Source organism: Vulpes vulpes, chromosome X, assembly GCF_048418805.1.
Source record: "Vulpes vulpes isolate BD-2025 chromosome X, VulVul3, whole genome shotgun sequence".
Lineage (NCBI taxonomy): Eukaryota > Metazoa > Chordata > Mammalia > Carnivora > Canidae > Vulpes > Vulpes vulpes.
Window position 1 is genome coordinate 76,995,078 of NC_132796.1, and position 24,121 is coordinate 77,019,198.

At 37.2% G+C, this 24,121-nt stretch overlaps 2 protein-coding genes across 6 annotated transcripts in view; both read left to right on the plus strand.

The window, feature by feature from the left end:
* RADX (RPA1 related single stranded DNA binding protein, X-linked) overlaps positions 1 to 13,083 on the plus strand; it is a 264,805-nt gene extending 251,722 nt beyond the window's left edge. For all 5 annotated transcript variants that reach the window (XM_072743305.1, XM_072743303.1, XM_072743304.1 and 2 more), the window contains 2 exons: positions 2,846 to 3,013; positions 11,785 to 13,083. In XM_072743305.1, the coding sequence (XP_072599406.1) occupies positions 2,846 to 3,013; positions 11,785 to 11,915 (299 nt within the window). In that variant the 3' untranslated portion in view covers positions 11,916 to 13,083. The remainder of the gene's footprint in view (positions 1 to 2,845; positions 3,014 to 11,784) is intronic.
* Positions 13,084 to 19,932: 6,849 nt separating this feature from the next.
* The window catches only part of RNF128 (ring finger protein 128), a 106,273-nt gene continuing 102,084 nt past the window's right edge, over positions 19,933 to 24,121 (plus strand). The window contains exon 1 of the mRNA XM_026014885.2: positions 19,933 to 20,578. Within this exon, the coding sequence (XP_025870670.1) occupies positions 20,173 to 20,578 (406 nt within the window). The 5' untranslated portion in view covers positions 19,933 to 20,172. The remainder of the gene's footprint in view (positions 20,579 to 24,121) is intronic.

The window sequence follows — 24,121 nt, forward strand, 5'->3', positions numbered from 1 at the left end:
TTTGAATGAGTCCAGATATACGATCACACTTACCTAGATAGATAGTAAGGTATAAGTTACTTACTAAAGTAACTCATCAACAGTAAGTCACCACTGAAATATATATGTATGCACATGGTGGGGAGGATGTTTATGTTCATCTCCTTTGGTAACAGGAATACAGATGAATTCATATTTGAACACTTAATGCATAGATGTCTTAAAGTCTAGTATTTGAAAATTACAGGTAAAGAATGCACAAACATACTTTCATTTGCTCAATTTAACAAATATTTACTGAGCACCTAATGTGTGCCCGGCACTGTTCTAGGTCCTGAGGTTACGAGGTTATATGAGTGAACACAACAAATAAGAGAGCTTGCTGATAAAAGAAATAACAATAAGTTCTAGAAGAAAGAGGTTGGAAAATAATGTAGTAGAAAAGGATTAGGGATGCCTGGGTGACTCAGGTCATAACCCCAGGGTCCTGACCTGGATTGAGTCCCACATCAGGGTCCCTGCAGGGAGCCTGCCTCTCCCTCTGCCTCCCCTTCTGCCTCTCTCTGTGTCTCTCATGAATAAATAAATAAAATCTTTAAAAAAAAAAAAAAGAATTACGTTTTATCTTTTTTTAAGGGGGGAAGGGGCAGAAGGAGAGGAGGAGAGAGAATCTCAAGCAGGCTCCATGCCCAGCACAGAGCCCAGTGTGGGGCACAATCTCATGCCTGAGATCATGACCTGAGCTGAAATTAGGAGTCAGAGGCTTAACCGACTGAGTCACACAGACACCCTGAAAAGGATTACATTTTAATAGAGTGGAGGTCTCCCAGAAAAAGCAGCATTTCACCAGAATCCTGATGGGGGTGAAGGAACCATTTGGTTATCTGAGGAAAGAACATTGTAGGCACAGAAACAGCAAGTATGGAGGCCCTGAGGGCTGTTTACTTATACATTTGTACCCTGAACTCTAGTTTTAACCAAAGAACTCATGACAGATTTCGTGAGTAATGATGAAGCTAACCTCACAATATTTTATAATTTAGAAAATAACTCAAAATAGTATCAATGACTCACTGATGATCAAACTAACTTCCTGAGAATATCAGGATTTACACCTTCTGGTATTTTCTCAATTCTAAGCATACTTTCTTTTTTTTTTTTTCTTTTTTCTTTTTTTTACATTTGCTAGTTGGAATGCATCTTACAGTCAATGGGCACATTTAATGCAGAGTTTCCTTTTTATTAAAACTGTTATTCAGTTGATGGTATATCTTAGAGTTAGATTTGATCTTAGAATTAAGGAAAGCACATACCAGCATGTGCACTCCACATGCATTTTCCAACATAGCTAAGAGTTATGAGGTGGTTATACTTTTTTTTTTCTTTATACAATTGTGGTTATACTTCTCATACCAGATTGAAATCCTCAGTAAATTCTAGATATCGTGACTATTATAGTTGATGAATACCAAATTTTAGTAATCCTTAAAACCTTTAAGTAGCCCTTAATTGTATGTTAAATTAAAGCTGTGGAATTTTAGTGTCACTTGCCCATAAAAAGCAAAGAATGGACTTGCATTTCTGGATCCGCTTACAGCTTAACAGGAAGGAGTTTGTTTACCTATCACTGACCCATGCACAGTAAAGATTTGCTGTCCCAATGAGTAGAGGAGCTATTAAGGTCATAGAATCTGTGACGCTTGCTGGCTACATGTTAGGGAAGAACAAAAAGAAGGAATTAAATATAACTTCCAGGTTTCTGTTTTGGGTGACTGGGTAGAATTCATAGGGTTTTCAAGTTGTGTTCTGTGTGTTTACCCTTCTTCCACTCAAAATGGTCTCCTTACTCTGATCTAAAGTTTTGGCTACTCCCTGCCCCACCTAAAATACCTTCTCTCTCTGTTTATTTAAATGCTGTTCATCCTTTCATACCCAGCTCAAAGCCTTGCCTCTAAAATGTCTTTTTTTTAAGATTTATTTATTTATCTTAGAGAGTATGCAAGCACAGGAAAAGTCAGAGGGAGAGGATGCAAATCCTCAGGCCTGACTCCCTGCAGAGTACAGAGTCCAATTCAGGACTCGATTCCAGGTCCCTGAGATCATGACCTGAGCTGAAATCAACAGTTGGACACCTAAGCAACTAAGCCACCCAGGTGCCCCTAAAAAAGTCTTTTTTATCCACCCTAGTTGACATTGACCCATACAAAGAGATGACAGTCACAGGTCAGTACTCTACTTTGATAGTTCCCCCATAGCCCCTTTTCTACTACAACCTTTTATAGCCCTAATGGTGAGTAAGTGAAGTTTTTATTGTATAATTAAGGACAAGTGGGACCTTGTTACTACCATCCCTGGCTTTGCTTGAGTCATAAATCCTTAAGTTCAAATGATAATAAGGGAACCAATAGTCCTCTCTGAATTATTCTGTCCTGTAATGGTCCCTGACATAATGACCAAGAAAATGTTCTACATGTCTTCATTTATGTGACCAGGCCATCCTCTGGATATTAAAATTTAAACATTCTACCAGTAGGTAAAACATTTTGGGCTTTTTTTTGTGTGTGTGTGTTTTGTTTTGTTTTGTTTTTTCGGTTTTGGTTTTTGGTAAAATATTTTGTTTTTTGGGTTTTTTTTTTTTTTTGGTAAAATATTTTGGATTGTTATATCAGCAGTGGTGATAGACTGCTCAAGTGTCTCCTCTTCCAACCAGCTGCATGTATTCATAAAGTTTTGCACAGCAAAGGGTTTAGTTCCTATCTCTGAAACGGTACACTGTTTGGCACATTTCAGGATCAAACCAGCAAACCAGGCCTCGTTAACTTCATGTATTAACCCACTTTCAACGAAGTGTGGTTTTTCTATACAGGTCTGAACCATGAGATCGCAATTGATGTTGCATTCCTGCCCATGTATTGTCCAGAAGATCTCCGAACATCTCAAATCGACACATTATTGACCTGCATGAATTACAGCTGTGTCTATCCGCAGGATGGAGCTGGCAATGACAGATTGCCAGGTCCAAGAGCACTTGCAGGTAACACAATCTCAGTATTCCTTTCACTCAGAAGATAAAATTAATATTGTAAATAGTTCTAATCTTAAGATGTTATTATATAAATAGTTCTAGCCTTAACATTCAATATAATTTAAAGGGTTATTTGGTAAATGTACCCCAAGACTTATAAATGAGAATATATTTTTGAATAAAATTGGAATATGTGCTGCCAAAGCGAGCACAAATAAAATTGGACAAATTAATGGTTTTTGTTCCAGGTAGACATTAAGAATGTTCTCTTAGAATACATTTTTAAATCTAAGTATTCATTAAATTAAGTGGTATGCACATGGAGCAGTGCCAATTCAACTCTTCTCTCCTTTTAACTCAGGCGAGATGATTTGTTCTTTCACCTTACAATTGCCTGAAATTTTAATACCTCCATGCTGTGGTACAGTATGGTTGTTTCTCTTATAAATGTTTAGTTATTCAAGTGCTATGCAATAAATTCCTTGAGGACTGCTGGGAGTTCATGCAATCCCAATAGTGAAACACTTCAACCAACTAATTGTTTAGGCTACTACATAATTTCTATACTCCCATAAAATTATATATCCAATTATAATTATCCACTTGCTGTTGTTGTTTCTATTTCCTGAGCAGGTAGTAAAGTTTCTAGCAGTTTTCATTGAGCTTTGAAGGTTTTTGCATTGAAGAGAGCTTTTAAGACAGCCTTTATTATCATGGGATTTTGTGGTGGGTTTTGATGAAACTCTTGAGGGTATATTGTTTTTAAACAAGTCTTATGAGCTGTGCCTGATGATGAAGTAACTTTTGGCAGTAATGATTACTACAAACTGAAGTTGAATATCTGACTTTATAAGAATATTTTATTTTTTCCACAGTTCATTTTAGAGATGTATTAGTTGACTTACAGGATTACTTCCTACATTGCAGCTCTTTAGACTTCCAGAAATTCCAAATTTTTTAATTAGTGCCCTAATATATAGTTTAAATATCTGTGTACTCATTTTCTTACTGTGTACAACATCTACTTCCATCACATTTTTTCTATTATATGTATATGTTATTATTGGTATCATATACCAAGGCAAAATTCTCAGCTACTTACCAGTTGTTCATGCCAGTTGTTCTTCAGAAGTCACTAACATGGTCACCTGAAAAAACATAGTATCATTCTGCCAAAGCAATTAATATTTGAGACATGGAGGGCAAGAATCACTCGAAAAGTGATGTGGTAATCAAAACCAAGGTGATTTGTTTCAAATAGAAAAAGTCATGTTTTTCATGACATAGCATTATTCATAATAATGATAGTGTCCCTTTAGCTCTGTGCCAAGCATTGTGCCTAGGCATTTTACATAAATTACAGTTACACCTAATAAGAGCCTTGCAAGGTAAGCATTAGTATCCCCTATTTATAGATAGTTTGATTAAAAATCAGAGACTCACCAGCATGGGTAACAGCTGGAATTCGAAGCCAGATCCGCCAGATTTGAAACATTCCTGTTCCTTCCAGAATTCCAAACTGAAGATTAAAATAAGTACAGAATAATGAATTGCAGTAGCTTCTACCTTTGGTGTCATCTTTTAAACATTTTTTGTAACCTAGTTTCTTTTTGATTACAAAAGCTGTATATGTTCACAGTTCAAAAATTCAAATGGTACACAAAGTCATTGTGTGAGAGTAAAGTTCCCCTCCCTGCCTATGCAGGTCCATCCCCTTCTGCCAACTCACTCATCCCCTCTCTAGAAATAACCAGTAAATACTCTTTGAATCCTTTAAGAAATTATTTTTGCATATAACAGTATATATTCTATTTCTCCTCCCTCTCAGAGTCTTTTTTTTTAATTCCAATATAGCTAACATACAATGTTATATTCATTTCAGGTGTACAAGATAGTGATTCAGCTATCCCATATATCACCCAGTGCTCATCACAAGTGCACTCCTTAATCCCCATCGCCTATTTGAACCATCCCTCTACCAACCCCCATTCTGGCAACCACCAGTTTGTTCTCAATAGTTAGGAGTCTATTTCTTGGCTTGTTTCTCTCTTTTATTTTCCTTTGCTCCTTCACTTTGTTTCTTAAATTCCACATATGAGTGAAATCATGTGGTATTTGTCTTTCTCTGACTTATTTCACTTAGCATTATACTCTCTAGATCCATCCACCTCGTTGCAGATGGCAAGAGTTCATTCTTTTTTATGGCTGAATAATATTCCATTGTACATATATATACCACAGCTTCTTTATCCATATACCTATCTATGCACACCTGGGCTACTTCCATAATTTGGCTATTATAAATAATGCTGCAGTAAACATAGGGCTGCATGTATCCTTTTGAATTAGTGTTTTTTTTTTTTTAATTCTTTGGGGAAATACCCAGTAGTGCGGTTGCTGAATCATAGGGCAGTTTTTAACTTTTTGAGAAACCTCAATACTGATTTCCAGAGTCACTGCACCAGTTTGCAATCTCACCAACCAGTGCAAGAGGGTTCTTTTTCTCCACATCCTCATCAACACTTGTTTCTTGTGTTGTTGATGTTAGCCATTCTAACAGGGTGAGGTGACATCTCATTGTAGTTTTAATTTGCATTTCCCTGATGATAAGCAATGTTGAGCATATTTTCATGTGTCTCTTGACCATCTGGGCTTCTCCTTTGGAGAAATATCTGTTCATTTCTTCTGCCCATTTTTAAATTGGATTATTTAGTTTTTGGGTGTTGAGTTGTATAAGTGCATTATATATTTTGGATACTAACCCTTTATTGAATATTTCAGTTGCAAATATCTTCTCCCATTCTGTAGGTTGCCTTTGAGTTTTGTTGATTGTTCCCTTCACTGTACAGAAACTTTTTATTTTTACATAGTCCTAATAGTTTATTTTTATTTTTGTTTCCCTTGCTGTAGGAAACATATCTAGGAAGATGTTGCTATGGCCCATGTCAGACACATTACTGCCTGAGCTCTCTTCTAGGATTTTTATGATTTCAAGTTTCACATTTAGATCTTTAATCCATATTATTTTTGTGTATGGTGTAAGAAAGTGGTCTGGTTTCATTCTTTTCCATGTAGCTGTCTAGTTTTCCCAACACAATTTGTTGAAGAGACTGTCTTTTTCCCACTGGATATTCTTTCCTGTTATTTGAAGATCAACATACCATATAGTTGTAGGTCATTTCTGGTTTTTCTATTCTGTTCCATTGATCTGTGTGCCTGTTTTTATGCCAATACCATACTGTTTTGATTACTACAGCTTTGTAATATTACTTGAAGTCCAGGATGTGATGCCTCCAGCTGTGCTTTTCCAAAATTGCTTTGGCTATTCTGAGTCTTTGTAAGTTCCATATAAATTTTAGGATTGTTTCATCTAATTGTGAAAAAAGCTGCTAGTATTTGATAGGGATTGCATTAAATCTATAGATTTAATATAGATTGCTTTGGGTAGTATAGACATTTTGAATATATTTGTTCTTCCAGTCCATGAGTATGGAATGTCTTTCCATTTCTTTATGTCATCTTCAATTTCTTTCATCACTGTTTTATAGTTTTCAGGGTACAAGTCTTTCACCTCTTTGGTGAGGTTAATTCATAGGTATGTTATTATTTTGAGTGCAGTTGTGATGGGGTTGTCTTCTTAATTTCTTTCTACTGTTTTCATTATAAGTACTGTATAGAAATGCAATAGATTCCTGTATGTTGGTTTTGTATCCTGTGACTTCAGTGAATTTTTTTTTATCAGTTCTCGCAGTTTTTTGGTGGAGTCTTTAGGGTTTTCTATATAAAGTATCACGTTGTTTGTGAATACTGAGTGTTTTACTTCTTCCTTACTGATTTTGGATGCTTTTTATTCCTTTTTGTTGTCTGATTGCTATGACTAGAACTTCCAGTACTTTAATGATTAAAAGTGATGAGAGTGGACATCCTTATCTTATTCCTGACCTTAGGAGGAAAGTTCTCAATTTTTCCCAATTTAGGATGGTGTTAGCTATGGGTTTTTTATATATGGCATTTATTGTGCTGAGGTATGTTGAGTGCCACTTCATTCACACCCTTAAAAATGCTAGGTATTATTGTTCTTGTTACTCCTTAGCAGACTGATGGCCAAAAAAGTTATTATATCACTATTCTCATTTGCATTTCTTATTTATTTCTCAGCTTGAACATCATAATGTTTGTTTGCCATTTATATTTCTTCTCTCTATGAATTTTACATGCTAGTTTTACTTTTTCCATTGTTCTATAAGAATGTTCTTTTTTTAAAAAGATTTTGTTTATGTATTTGAGAGAGATCAAGGCAGGGAAAAAGCAGAGGGAGAGGGAGAGGAAGACTCCCCACTGAGCAGAGAGCCCTATGTGGGGTTCGATCACAGGACCCTTGGATCATGACCTGAGTTGAAGGCATACACTTAACTGACTGAGCCACCCAGGCTCCCCTCTATAAGAATGTTCTTTTTCTTATTAATTTCTAAGTTTTATTTGCATATTAAAGTAACTAATCCTTTATTATGTGTTGTAAATACTTTTACCCTGTTTGACTAAATTTGTTCAATGGAAGGCTTCTTTTGTTATTTTAAGTAATTTTATTTTTATGTACTCAAATATATCAATCTTTTACTTTTGTGGCTGCTGGTTTTATGTCATACTCAGAAGGGCATCACTTAGTCCCAGATTATTTCTTTTAATTCAGCATGGGTTTTTGGTACTTTTATAGTTTCATTTTTTTACTCATATCATTTTTATTATGACAAAATTTACATAAAATTTACCATTTTAACCATTTTTAACTGTACAATTCAGTGACATTAAGTATATTCGCACTGTTATGCAACATCACTGCTCTCCATTTTCAGAACTTTTTCATCATCCCAAACAGAAATTCTGATACCTTTAAATAGTAACTCCCCATTTCCCCCGTCTCCAGTCCTTAGTGACCTCTATTTTACCTCCTATTTCTATGAATTTGCCTATTTCAGGTACCTCATATAAGTGGAATCATACAGTCTTTGCCCTTTGTGTCTGGCTTATGTCACTTGGTCATCCATGTTGTAATATACATCAGAATTTCATTCCTTTTTATAGCTGAAGAACATTTCATTGTATGTATATACCACATTTTGTGTATCCATTCATCTGTTGATGGACATTTGGATTGTTTCTACCTCTTGGCTATTGTGAGTAATTCTGCTATGAATATTGGTGTACGAGTGTCTGAGTCCTTGCTTTCAATTCTTTTGGAAATATACCTATAAGTGGAATTGCTGAATCATATGGTAATTCTGAATTTAACTTTTTGAACAACTACCAAACCATTTTTCACAGCAACTAAACCATTTTACATTCCCACCAGCAATGCACGAGGATCCCAGTTTCTCCACATTCTCACCAATAGTTATTTTCTGGGGGTTTTGTTTTTGGCGTTTTTTTTTTTTTTTTTTTTCTTAATAAACCAGCCATCCTGAAGTGGTATCTCATTTTGGTTCTGATTTGTATTTCCCTAGTTATGAATGATGTTGGGCATCTTTTCATGTGCTCATTGGCCATTTGTATATCTTCTTTGAAAAAATATATATTCAAGTATTTTGCCCATTTTAAACTGGGTTGCTTGGTGTTTTGATGTTAATATGGGTTCATTTTCACAGTTGAAAATTTTAATCTAATTGGAACTTATTTTGGTATGCAACTTGAGGAACAGACCCAGTTTTAATTTTTTCAAGTGGTTAGCGGTATTTCCCAAATCACTTATTGACTAATACTTACTGATATGATGTCTTAATTGGATATCATCTCTAACTATGAACTACAGGAACACACACACATACACACACACACACACCCCTTCCTCCTCTTTGAATACATTGAGTTACCATCTCCATTGATAAACACTTTAGAAGCATTAACATTTATTGTGTTAAAGTCACTGAGACTTTGAAGTGGCTTTGTAACTGTGGCACCATCTAACCTATCTTGTAACATAGTGTGATATTTCTGCCTGCAAAAATAATGACAAAATAAATGTTTATTTCTCGCTCAAATTAAGTCTGATCAATAGTTAGCTTTCTTCTCAGCAGTGATTCAAGAATGAAGGCTGCTTCCATTTTGTTGCAGCTTCAGCAGGAACAAGTGGCTTATAGGGCTATCTAGGCAGAGGAAGGAAGAGATGAAGGAAGCACTAGCTTGTAATTATGTTGGACTGGAAGTGACTCATCATTTCTACTCACATTCTCATTGCCAGAACTTACTTACATGATCCCAACCTAGCTGTAAGAGATGCCAGGACACTTTATCTTCCCCTGTAACCATGAGGAAATGGAGTGGAGGACACATAGCATTGCCTTTGTCATACTCACTGTATGCATCTGTGACATTTCTTAAAATGTGCAGTTTTGTAAACAATTCAAACAATTGAAAGTGAAATGTAGAGAAGCTCATTTTATAGGTAAAAAATCTATAGTCCTTTTAAAAGAATCCCTATGTGATGTAAATGATCACATTTTAATGTCATACTAGGTTTTCTTAGGTAGAAAATGATTATTTCTAATACCTGAGTCCTTGCTGTGTGTCAGCCACCATTCTAAATGCTCTAACACCCTAAGTATTTAATCCTCACAACATTCTCTGATGTAGGACGAGATGAGCAGATTGAGAGGTTGTCATTTGCCCAAAGCATTAATACAAGTAGGCAGAGTCACTTACATTTATACTTTATGTTGTAGGCACTCCATAAGTCACTATTTGTAAAAGTCAATATATGGTAACAATTAGAATTATTAAGGTTTGGGTTGTTGCTGTTTGCATCAAAGCTAAAGATCTCAAAATCTTTCCAAAGTATCTAGATTAAAGTCCATCCCGTTGAAAGAAGGAGAAAGCTATATAGTTATTTTCTGGATTTGTTGTTGTTAGTGAACTTGCACAGTTTTAAATCATTCATCAGATTTCGTGACATGCCTAGCAGAGGTGGCTTTAATTGTGAAACTAATGAAGACTAAGCTTGAGAAACCCTCACTTGTTTTGTTACTGTTTTGTATTTATATTCTTTTTCATAAAAGGGGCTTCTAAATAGTACGCCTTTCAGGCCCCAGAAAACCTAGATCTACCACTGGCTTTTAGGTTACAGTTGTATAGAGAGGTAGCCCTAGCATACAGAAGTTAAGAGCACATGCCTTGAAGCCAGACTATGTAGATTAGAATCACCATGCGACTTTGTCTAAGTTATTTAACCTCTAAAGGTTTTCATTTTTCATATTGAAAATGAAGTCTTTGTCATGTATAGCCACTGAAGCCTATGATCTGTTAGCTTAGCAGTGGTCACTTAGTGCTTTGGATGAGTTCCTTTAAACACCTGGAGGTGAGAAAAGGAAAGCAAGGACAAAAATGATCTCCAGTTTTTGCAGTTGGATTTGTGTCGTGGCACTCGTTCAGTGCTTACCCAGGCTGTTTACCACCCTGTTTTAGCTTTCACTTCCTGCTCTGCAAACCCTGATGGTCAGCCAGAGGTGAACAATTATTCTCAGGCTTTTTCTGAGCATGCGTCCAGCACTGGGCATACATCTAGCCTTCTTTTTTTTTTAAGATTTCATTTATTTATTTGAGAGAGAGTGATAGAGTAATAGAGAGAGAGAGAAAAGAATGAGCAGAGAGAGGGGCGTCCCTACATGTAGCCTTCTTGGTGTCCTAGTGTACATAGGAGCTTTTAAAAGGCCCTTATCCCCCTCCATGTGTCTTTTCCCAACCTCCTCCCCCCCCCAGGCTTTTTGTTCTGCTTATTGCTTGTCCCAACTTTATACTTTGCCCCAGCTGCTCTGGCTAATGTTTTTGCCTTCATATGCTTTCAACAAAAGTCACTGGGGAAGCTATCCCCATCATGGAAATGCTCCAAATCAGGGAAACTAAAAGCAGTCCCTTACATCTGCCCTTGAGGGAACTGCCTAACAGGTCAGAACTCACAACCACATCTTTGAGAATAAGTTCTGCATCACACCATCTGGTCCTAGCAACCTGCACCAGGAGCGTGAGCTGCCATCATCATGGCTGCTGCTGATATAGGGAGGGAGTAGATGGGCAATTTAAAACACCATAGCACATCCCTACCATAGTGCAGCATCTCTTTCTTTATTAATCTTTCCCAACTGTTTTCAGTTTTTGTCTAGATTCCAGAGTCTGCATAAGTTGATCTGTTTTTGTCAACCTATGAATTGCTTTAGTGGAGGGGCACAGCCCTGAAACTGCCTACACCACCATTCATAGTAGTGTCCCTCACCTGATCCATTTTTGATAAAGCTTCTTGAGAGTATTCAAAGCTGTTAGTTAGTAAAGCTCTCTCAAAGGAAATATACTTTGAAAAAAATTTTAGTTCCATATATGTATTTTGCTTTACGTCTTGTATGTCTTCTAAAGAATTGATAATTGACTTTGAAAGAAATGATTTTAGTACTTCCTTGAAGTGTACCAATAAGTTGTTCACTTGACACCATATAAATAACCTTGAAAATACATAGACTTACTTTACTCTGCCAAGAAGATTTAAAAAGTAGAAATAACTAAATATGGCTTTGGAATACCAGCCCATATCTTCACATTAATAGTAGCATCTGTTTGATATATTCATTGTTATGGGCAGAAGTTACCATAACGTAGCTTTGATGAATGTGTGATAAATTGAATGGGAGAGGGAAAAGATGAGGGACATTGTTAATGTTATAAGGAAAAAAAATCAGCTTATGTGATACTAAATCCAAATAAATGTTTATTTTATAATACTTTTTGCTTTTTACTTTTAGGTGATATTATAAAAGCTGCAATGAAACTGGATAGAGTGCATATCGTCGGTATCTTGGATATCTGTAATTTAGGTAACAACAAAGTGGAAGTCTACCTGCACAGGATTTATAGTCCAACTAATACTTCTTAAAAATTGGCAAATGAAATGATTGCAGGTTATAAGGATGGCGCTGCTTTAAAGATAATCTGTCATTTGGTTGGTAATTTCAGTAACCGCTTTTCAGCAAGAATATTGCATAAGCTCTAAAGTTATCAAGTGGTCTTATGTTCACCTTGTGTTTGGAGCTAATGCATTTCATTTTAAATTCATTACTGAAAAGTTCATCAAAACAATGTTTGTGTATCAAGAAAATTTACCTAACTTCTATTTAACTATTATCTTGACTTGTAATAATTTGTGTTCACTATTCTATTTGTGAAGTGTTTTTATTCTAAAGCCTCAGCATAAGGCATCCTGACTTACAAGAGTAACTTCTCCTGAACATTTAACATCCTTCTACTTTTATTCACCTATAGTGGGAAATTTTCTGAATTGCTGATTTGAAGATTAAATTCTCCTAAAGTGGTCAACCTGCATTTCTCATGGCTATGGTGGTTACTGTCATTTTCAAAAAGCACACATGGATTGTTATGGTCCAGTTGCCTTGGTCCTTAGTTTGGTCAGCTGTACAATGAGTGTGTTAAATGGTCTTAAGGCTTTCCACTCTTTATTGTGACTTCTTATCCTTTGAATTTCTAAATGTTTTGACCAGTGTGTGATCTTAAAGCCAGAGGCTACAGTAGGTACCTATTTTTTCTGTCTTCATTTGTAGTTTGGGTACATGTAATGTGAGTTTAAATAGTGAAATTTTATCTCATATTAACATTTTAAGTGTGCATATTGAAAATATAAAACAGTGACTAAGGGAGTTTTATTCTGGTGATCTATTGTACTTCATTTTAAACTGTAAATCACCATTCCACATTTGCAAAGCCCTGTGATTGACATCTCTGTGGTTAGTTTGATGACCAAAATGACCATCACGTGACTTAAAAAAGTATTCAGTGTCAAGATCAATCTGAATCTAGTTAAGCAATTATCTTGTGGGGTTTTCTTCTAGCCCTATGGTTCTGTGACTTCATATGCCATATATTTTAAATGTTTTGGGCAGTTCGTGAATCAAAAGACACATGCTACACTTTGTTCATAAGTGCATTCAGCCTTTTGTTCCTTATAATTGTGTTTAAATGTTAATTAAAATAGTGAATCCTTCTTGTGTTAAAATTTTGAGTGTATTATTAAAGTTAAAAGACAATAACTTTTTTGGTCTCTTGTATCATTTTGAATGTATTTGATGTCTCTCTTCCGTATTTTGGACCTACATATTCTTGCTAAATGAGCCAGTATGATTCTTTCATATGAATTGAAGACTTATTTATCAAATGGAATCTGGGTTTCTGTATTGAGCTATTATAAACTTTAAAAGGCAATACAATTTTGCAGACGTGTAAATGTTAGGGAAGGGAAAAAATTATGAAATTTTTTGGCTATTGACTAAAAACCTCAGGCTCAGGTTTCAAAGCTACTCACTTTTTAAAAAAAGATTTTATTTATTTATTCATGAGAGACACAGAAAGAGAGAGAGACACAGGCAGAGGGAGAAGCAGGCTCCATGGAGGGAGCCTGACATGGGACTCAATCCCGGGTCTCCAGGATCAAGCCCTGGGCTGAAGGCAGCACTAAACCACTGAGCCACCGGGCTGCCCAAAAGCTACACTTTATTTTTTTATTTTTTTTTTAAATTTTTATTTATTTACGATAGGCACACAGTGAGAGAGAGAGAAGCAGAGACACAGGCAGAGGGAGAAGCAGGCTCCATGCACCGGGAGCCCGACGTGGGATTCGATCCCGGGTCTCCAGGATCGCGCCCCGGGCCAAAGACAGGCGCCAAACCGCTGCGCCACCCAGGGATCCCTCAAAAGCTACACTTTAACAAGTGTAATTTCTGTTCTCATATTAAATGAGAAATATGAACTATTTTTTAAATTTAGGATCTTTAGAAACAACTTCCCCGGCAATTTAGTTCATATTCTAGAAGCTTTTCTATCTAAATTTGGAGTTACAAATCTGTGTCCACATTTCTGATTGTTGTAAAATTGGATAGCTATGGTAGCAGTTTCCTAAGAAAAATGCCAAATTACCATCAGAAGAACTTACCTTCATGTGACAAAATGTGTTCATTAATTCCAAAGCCACACAAATATATTACTGTGATACCACCTTCAAATTAACAAATCAATTAGTTAATTATGAAATATAACCTCCTGGAGGACCACAGTCTCAAAGTTTAGATTGCACATGAGATATACACATTGAAATTCTTTGGTAAGCTATTAAATAAAGAATCGGGGCAGCCCTGGTGGCTCAGAGGTTTAGTGCCGCCTTTAGCCCAGGGTGTGACCCTGGAGACCCGGGATCGAGTCCCACATCGGGCTCCCTGCGTGGGGCCTGCTTCTCCCTCCACCTGTATCTCTGCCTCTCTCTCTGTGTGTGTGTCTCTTATGAATAAATAAATAAAATACTAAAAAAAAAACCCAACAGAGTTTTAATATCCATTTTGTAGATGGAGAACTAAAACAGAAAAAGACTAAATGATTTAATGTCAGATTGTCAAAGCAACTAAATTAGAAGGTTAAGCTTATAACTCCAAACTGTTTCTTTAACTTGCGCACAAAGTAAAATGTTTGAATAAGAGTAAACTTTCATGTAGTGTATCACTACATGTAGTGTTTCACTGTGAGATAAACTTCTCCAAATCCTGGAGCTCGTAAAATAATAAGCCAGACTATTGCGACATACATCCAAGTATTTGAATGCCCACTCTGTGACAAGCCCTGGGTTAGCACTAGGAACACACCATAATACAAGCAAAAACGCATGGCCCCTACCCTCGTGGACCCTACAGTGTCATGGAGGAGAGAAGTAGTCAGATGATTGCACAAATACATGAGCTCAGTGCCGCAAAGGCAAGATTTCTGCTATTAGAGCTTTTTAACAAAGGAAGCCAGGTTGGGAAAGTTTCTCCTGAGAAAGTGAATGTGTGTTTGAGGACTTGAATGAGAACAGATATGGCTGGAGCACAGAAAGTGGGGCACAAGATAAGACAAGCAAATAGACCAAGGCTCTTGCAGACTATGCAGAGCCTTGTAGACCATAGTAAGAATTTTAGTTGGTATTTTCAGAGCACTGGGAAGCCCTTAAATGGTCTGTGGCCAATATATGCCATGATTCAATTTATGTTTTAGAATGGTCACTGTCTCCTGGAAGGAGAATGGATATAAAGAGGTCACCAGAGACAGTTGGATCCTAATAACTATTCTTCTCTTCTATAGTAATAGATCTGTCGTTTTTAGCTGGGGACATGGCTACCTACCCTAACAAATACTTTCCCCTGGTTCTTTTGTTGCTAGATATGGCCTGTGACTAAGTTCTAAGTTCATAAGTGAGCATAAGTGATCTGTATGATTACTGAACCAATTCCTCAAAGGTTGTAAGGGAATGCTCTCTTTCCCTTTCCCCTGCTTCCCTTTGGCTAAAATGTGAGCATGGTGATACATCTTGTATCTTGCAGAGGAAGAGCAACATTCTAGGGATGTCAACCCAATCAGCTAGTAGGAGCTGAGGTTCCTGATTTTGTGGGGCTGCCATACCAGTTCTGCACTTCTTACCTGTTTTTTGGCTATTACATGAGAGAAAAATAAACCATCTTGTTTATGTCATCACTAGTTGGGGTCTCTGACCAGCAGTCCAACCTGTATACTACTACTACTAATGTAGGAGGCAGGAGTAAAAGCAAGGAGACCAGCTAGATGACAGGTGAGATTGGGCACAAATATAGTCTATTTAAACTTCAGAGATAATATTAAAATATAGATTCAGGCATCTTCCCCAATTTTAATTGTCCAGTTCTTAACAAATTCTCACTGAAAGGAAAAAAATTTAACACAAAATTCTTCCCCTCCCCCCTCAAAATCACAAGAGCAATTTCTTAAAAACCAAAGAAAATGTAGATGTCTTTCATGTATCTTTGCTGTCATATGGTCCTAGGCATATTTGACTTTAGCCATCAAGTGATTTTGTAATAACAAATATCAGTTACTTTTACTTGGCTTGGGCTAATATTAAAATTAATTTTTATTCCTTTTGAACATACACCAATTTAGAGCCACCTGGCTCAGAATTGGAAGTTGCTATGAATAATCAAAGGTTACCTGCATTCTATTAGAACACAGCTCTGTGCTTTCTCATCTTTCTTTTGAAGATTTTATTTATTTATTCATGAGACACACACACACACACACACACACACACATACACATACACACACACACACACACAGAGGCAGAGGGAGAAGCAGGCTCCATGCAGGGAGCCCAACGTGGAACTCGATCCCAGGTCTCCAGGATCACGCCCTGGGCCGAAGGCTGCACTAAACTGCTGAGCCACCTGGGCTGCCCTCCTTTCTCATTTTTCAATGGTGGATTTGCCATAACCGTTGTTCAATCCTACAGAGAAATTTGAAATGTTCCTTGCTTGAGAGATGAATGGTTCCCTTCTCTATGCTTTTATTAATATTGATTGTGTAACTTTGCCAAGATACTTAATATTCATTAGGGTACTTAATATTCAGATACAAACAAGTAATCCAAAAAAATCCAGTCATATTAAATGTATTTCTTTAGGATAAGGGAAAACAAAAACTTAGGGCTAGAAATGGTATCACCATAACAATGTAAGAATAAAGGTAACATAGTGAGTGGTATGACCTGGACCAAGAGATGAGTCCAATATTTCTATTTTGGACAATAGACACAAATATAACATGAAGGAAGGAAAGATTAAAAATTGACAGTTTCTAGGGGCGCCTCGGTGGATCTGTTGGTTAAGTGTCCAACTCTTGATTTCGGCTCAGGGTCATGAGATCAAGCTCCACACTGGGCTCCACACTCAGCAAGGAGTCTGCTTGAGATTTTCCTCTCCCTCTGCCCCTCCTACTCATGCGCTCTCTCTCTTGCTCTCTCTCCCTCAAATAAATAAAATCTTTGAAAAAAATGGATAGTTTCTAAACAACTTTTATGTTCACAGAGTTCTAGCATATCGGATCTGGAAAAGACCTTATGGATAAATAAATTATAATCCAACCTTTTATTGTGTAAGTGAAGAAAAGTCCCAAAGAGGTTTTTTATTTCCCTGAGGATATAATAGTAGCTGTGGCAAAATCAGCACTTGTGCCAACTTTGGGTTTCTAATATACTTCAAAAATGTTCAGACTACCACCTAAAGTACAAAAAACATACAAAATCAGATTGAACGATATGTAGATATACAATATAGAGATAATACAAATATAGTTTGGAAGTCGAAGCACAATGAGATGGAAATAAAATGACCAATCTGTCCAAACTACTAGATCCTGTACTATCTTCATCATATACAAGTTGTATGATCTCAAGTTCTTAAATTGTAAAGTGTAAAGATTTACCTGGAGAGCCTATTTAAAATGTGAGTTCCTAGATATTCCCCTCGGATTCTGATTCAGGATGACTAGGGGTGGGACCCAGAAATCTTCATTTTTAATAAAATTCCAAGCGAGTATAATGTAGGTGTTCCACAAACAAAACTTTAGGAGCACCTGGGTGGCTCAGTTAGGCGTCTGCCTTCAGCTCAGGTCATGATCTCAGGGTCCTGGGATTGAGCCCTGGGTCAGGCTTCCTGGTTGGCAGTGAGTCTGCTTCTCCCTCTCCGTCTGCCCCTCCCTCCCACTTGTGTTCTCTCTCTCTCTCTGAAATGAATAAATAAAATCTATTTAAAAATGAAAAAAATTTTTTAAAAACACTGAATAAGCACTAGACCACTCATGCCCCAACAAATTATCTTAAGAGTTAACAGAAAAATTGCATTCACGGGTATTTACTGTTCTGGAACTTATTCTACTTAACTGCAAAAATTTAAAAACAATCTAAAATCATCTTTGTAAGTGATGACTCTCTCTGAAATTCATAAAAGGAAGCATAAATGAACTTACATACCAGATACATAATGCTGGTTACCATATAAAGTCATGCACTTCAACCTTGAGAGCAATTTTAAATAGTTTAGTAAAATTCTCCTTCACGCACCAGCACTGCCACAAAGTGTTAAAGGGAAAGTTGTCATTTTTAAGACCTGTAATGATTTTTAACTTCTACAAAAAATATGTGAAGATTTAAAACTTGTATGTCACAATGAACAAAACTTCTAATGGATTTAGCTAACTTCTCACTAATCAGTTTTTTAAACTATTTCATGAGAAGTTTTTCATGAGAATTGCTTGAGAAGCAATTTAATAACCGTAGGAAAAGCAGAATCAAATTTCTAGGACTTGACTGATTCTTTGCATGTTGAACACTGACATTGCATTTATCAGAGATGTCTATCGGCAATCAGCAAACTAATGGTTTTGGCAATAGTAGCACTTCTCCTTTCAGTTTGAGAGTTTTCTTTGTCCACTGAGTACAGGCTTTCTTCTGAGTTTGAACATCAAAATCTCAATCCTAATAGCAAAAATAATGAACTATTTGTGTTTACCCTTCAGTAGACCACAAGCTAATACACAGAGACCTTTAAACTTTCCAGTTCAATTCCATGAATAATTATTAACTGATTACTATGTGCAAGGTGCTTATGGGGTATTGGGGGGGAAGGGATATACAGGTGAGTAATCAACAGCTATAATATAATATAGAAAGGTTAAATTTATACTGTGCATCTGCTGGGTTTATTTATCAGGTCCTATTTCCTGAACAGGTCCTATATTTCCTGAACTCCTCCTTTCTGCTAAATAGTGTCACTGTTCATTCCCACCCAGCAGTGGGCCCGCTCCTAAGGCTGTTATCTAAGATGCCTAAAGGCAGACAAGAAGTAGGAGAAGAAATATCTCTATTGGTGATCGCATTCAACAATGTCTCCTATTTTCCTGTTTTCTGTTGTCCTGTTCCTTTGGCTCTAGTAGACATTCTGATTCCAGACTACTTTCCTTGGACTTCAGACTACCATTGTGCCGGCTTTCCTTTTGGTCTGGTATCCTCTTCTTTTCTGACAGCCTGATGCCTGTTTGTCTCATTTGCTGACTCTTGGCCCAGACTCCTGATAGCTCTGTCTTCTCATCCACTTATCTCCTTCTTCACTAGCCCATGGCAGACTGTGATCACCCTAACCCAGCCACTTACCCAGACCAGTTGACCCCTCAGCAATCTGTATCAGTTGCACTCTCGATTAAAAGCAGAGCTTACAATAATTTTTTTAAGACTTTATTTATTTATTCATGAGATACACACAGAGAGAGAGGCAGAGACATAGGCAGAGGGAGAAGCAGGCTCCCTGCGTGAAGCCTGATGCAGAACTCGATCCCAAGACCCCCGGATCACAACCTGAGCCAAAGGCAGACACTCAACCACTGAGCCACCCAGGCGCCCCACAGAGCTTACAATAAAAGAAGTGATGAAACAAATAAAAGTCTAGACCTCTGAGAACACTAGAATTAAAAATACTAAATATTCAAAATTACACCTGGACCAATCTTTTGTTACAATATAACACATAGGACATAAAAATTAATGGAATGCAGAGCAACTCAGGTATCGAGCAATCGACAAATATTTGAGTGCCTACCACGGGCCAGGCACTGTACCTGAAAAGATCCCTAGCCACTGAAATGTTTACTTTTCAAAGAATATAAACAAGGTGGCAGAAGATATTCCTTGGAAAGCCTATTAAGAAAAAAATCCACAAAGAAATAAGAGGGCTGAAAAGGCTACAAAAATCAATTCTCCTACCGCTGTAGCAGTGAAACGCCTGGATCTTAACTTACTCCTGGAAGAACTGGTTGATAGCATATTTCAACGGGGCTTGGAAAACCAGTTTAGTGTTTTAAATATTCTGAGAGAGGTGACTTTCAGACTTGTCACGTGGGATTCCTAAGAGTCCTGTTCCTCATTCCGATCCACTCCGTGTTTATGAAAGTGCATTCGCTGGAACATTAAGAAAAAAATTTCAGTGCAGGAAGTCATCCAATCCTGATAAAGTTGACATGTAGAATAAAGTTTATGATGTTATTTATTGCTAAGGTAGTCCTGGTTAAAGGTCACGTGTGTGCAGTTGGAGGTGGGGAGGCAAGGGAGAACGTAGAGAACCCAAGTGAAATAGAGCCTGATGTATTCAGGGCTTATGTGGTTAGAGGTGAGATCAATTACCTCCTTGCAACTGAAATTTCAGACTTCTGCTTAGCAGGGACCCAAGTGGACAAATGGTGACTGATATTTGGAAATACCAGCAGACATTTTGAATCGTGTGCTCAGATGAACGAGCAATGAGCCAGGAGAATAAGTCCAGTTGTTTTCCGCCGCTTGTAATTTTTGCCTTCTTATTTAAAATCACGGTGTCTTTTTCCATGAATGCCTATGTGACTGTGACTTATTACAATGAAACCAGCAACTACACCACGACAGAGAGGTGTGAATGTGGTGTTTACGGGTTAGCTTCGCCGGTGGCTAATGCTATGGGGGTGGTTGGCATCCCTCAGAACAATAATTACCAGGCTTGTGATTACAACACTGAGTTTACTAATACTAACAGTCCCTGGATTGCGCTGATAGAAAGAGGCAATTGTACATTTTCAGAAAAAATTCAAGCAGCGGGCAGAAGAAACGCAGATGCTGTTGTGATTTATAATGTTCCAGAGACTGGCAACCAGACGATACAGATGGCGAATTTTGGTAAGTAATGACTGAGTCCCAAAGAAGGTTTATGTCTCTGTTTATCTTAAAATGGCATTTCCATCTAGAATTACTCTAGGATTTGGCGACAACATTGTCAAATGATTTTTTTCCCCAGCACTACCTGGAATCACGTTACTATTACTTAATATTTGTAATTAGGTTGTTCCAAGGACCAAGGCAATTCATGAAGTGATCCATATGTTCTTTCATGATTTTCTTAGTTGTTTTAGTTGGCTCATTATTATATAACTGCTTTTTAAGAAAATGCACCTGACCTCTAAACATTTTTAAAAACCAAATATCTTAATTCCATTTTTAATTTGTACTTTTCAGTTTGATTCATTTTCTTCCTCAGAAAGAATCGTACATACTCAACTATTCAATTGCTACAATCCTGATTAACTATTATGAGTAAACAATAGCATATTGTAAGTATGCAAAATGTTAAAAAATGAGAATTCCACTATCTGCTGTGTGCATGTGAGATGTGAATATGTTTGTGGGACTAATTCATATAAAACTGCTCTCTGAGAAAAATTATACAGTGGAAAAGGCATGGTAGAAATAGGATCACACTGGAATCTGCATCAAAAGTAAAAGTTTCCCTGAGAAGTATTTACTTAGGACTTCTTAAGTACATATAATCATCTAATTTATTAACTTTGTGCTGGAACTTACTTCTGAGAATTATTGTTTTTATTTTATTTGTTTTGTTAAACAATGCAGCTCTCTGAACAAAGTGTGTTTAAGCCAGTAAAGAAGTAGATTTCTCTCTTAATCTTTCTCTACTACTATAGGTAGGAATAGATATTTTAGCTCCAGATGGCTAAGGAAAAAAAAGGTAATGATTTCAAACAGATTAAGAGCTGGAAGAACACAATATCAAGGATAATTGATTATCACCACCAAATCTGGCATCTGAGAAAATTCATATAAATGAAACAGATTTCAAAATTTTAAAAGAGAGAAAATCAAATTTGTGTTAAGAATAATAGGGATTGAAAAAAAAAAAAAAAAAAAAAAAAAAAAAAAGAATAATAGGGATTGAAAAAAAAGAATAATAGGGATTGGAACATGCGAGGTTATGCCCGTACAATAATGGCAGGTTAGTACTAGCGTGGGAAAAAAAAAATCTACTGGTTTCTCTGGATATCAGAAAACCAGGTAAAGATGGTCTTTCAGTGGCATGAAATTATTGTCAATGTACAAGACTCCACTCGCTCACTGCCTTTTGTAATATACCCTGGACACTCCCAGAACTCAGGCATTCATATTTTTTTTTCATAAGCCCTTCCCTGTGTGTTCCTTCATTTCTACAAGTGACTTTTATTTTTGTAGAAATAAACAGGGACAATCTGCTCATGAAAATCAGAAACCAAGCCTATTCTAAGGAACCTACTTCCCTTAGTTTCAGTTTAGATTCTGAGTACTCCAGGTTTCCTGTGGGCAATTGCATTGTCTTCACAGCTATTTTTAAAGTATACACAGTACCAGACTAAACAGTAGTCCTGTTTTCAAAACTTGCTTTGCAACATGCAGTAGAGGCCAACATCTAGTGGAATGTGGGTACCCAGCCACTGATTTTCAAAGACGTACCAAAGGTCACTTACAGTAAATCTCATCAGGAGGCACACACAGTCATCTGAATGCCTGACTCTGAGCAGAGTATTAAAAACAAGGCAGTTACATTTAGCCTTCAATGTGTACTTGCAGCGTAACCAAGGATATATGATCAAAAACATTTTTTAGAACTACCACATTGTCCCTCTTTTAAAATAAGCACATTGAAAAAGAAAACATAACTGTAGTAGTTGTAATAGTTTATATTTGTTACCATTTCCTCTATGTCAGGCACTGTTGTAGGGTGCCTGCCATATTTTTATTTCATTTTATTTTATTTCATTTTTCCTATTACCACTTTATTTTTTTTATTTAGATTAAATTAGCCAACATAGAGCACATCATAGTTTCAAAGATAGAGTTCAGTGATTTATCAATTGCGTATATCCCAGTGCTCATTATACCAAGTCATCTCCTTAATGCCTGTCACCCAGTTACCTCGTCCCCACCCACCCACCTCCCTTCCAGCCACCCCACCCTCAGTTTGTCTCCTAGAGTTAAGAGTCACTCATGGTTTGTCTCTGTCTCTGATTATTGATCTCTAATACCAAAGTTCTCAACCGCAAAGAATTAAAATAGTAAGTTTAGTGTTTTGCAGTTATAAGACCTATCGCCTAGTGTGTTAGTATAGTTCTGTCTTCCCAGAAATTTCCCTTACAGAGATTATTAGATGGTGCAGTTGACAAAGAGTGAGGCAGGTGTGGATACCAAAAACCTACAGTCACCTTCTGGCCCATTTAAAGATGGGGTCATTATTTTGTCACATAAGCCCACCTGTTGTTAATTTTTGCTGTCTTTGGGTTAGTGTCCTGTTTTGTGGACATGCTCATTAAAAAAAAAAAAAAAGATGCTCATTATCACTTACCATCAGGGAAATGCAAATCAAAACTACAATGAGATATAACCTCACTCGTGTCAGAATCAACAACACAAGAAACAAGTGTTAACAAGGATGTGGAGAAAGGTGGGAATGTACACTGGTGCAGGCACTGTGGAAAACAGTATGGATGTTCCTCAAAAAGTTAAAAATAGAACTACCCTCAATCCAGTAATCACACTACTGGGTAATTCTAAGGGATACATAAAATAAAGATGAGGGCAACAATTCCTCCTCCTCCAGCAAAAGCTCTTGGCTTCCTCTCCATCCTCTCATCTTTTAGCACCCCCACAAACCACCTTTCCGGAAAAATCGCACTATGGCACCCTGTCATCCTTGTCCTGCTCCACCTCCCTCTCCCTTGATCCAGTCCCATCGTTCCATGCTAGGCCTTGGGAACCTTTCCACAACGTTGTGCCTCTTTGCTTACCCACGTCGATGACCTCCAACCAAAGACCACTAGGAACAAACCCGTAGTTGAAAAAGTTGGATTTTTTATTTGCTTCAGCAAAGGGGGGTAGGCACAGCACAAGAAAGCAACGGGGCATCTCCATAAGAAGATGGTAGGAGGGACTCAGATGATCTGGGTGAGGGTCTAGGGAAGCAGGCCATCTACCTGCCACCCCAGTTTGCTGAGACTATAGAATTTCCCAGAAAGCAGGACTTTTGGGCCTTAAAACAGGACATTCCTAGGAAAACCAGGCTGAGTTGACGACTCTAGCTGGCTTTGCTCTGGGTTTAGAGGCTATCAATGAGAGGAGGCAATCCTGTGACTGGATTTTTAACTACATCTTCTCTCTATGTGGGGAAGGCTGACCAGAAGCTACAGCAGTAATTGAGAAAGAAGCAGCAGTCACTTGGCATTAGCCAGGATGGGAGACTTTTGGTCATTTTTGCGAGTCGGACACAGTTCATATTTGGACTATGTTCAGACATGATTGTGGAATAGGCTTATTTTTGTCCTGAGCCTCCCCCTAATCTTGGTGTTCTCTGAGACTAATTGTGCTTAGCAAGGAAATACCAAGTCACAATTGATAGTGGCA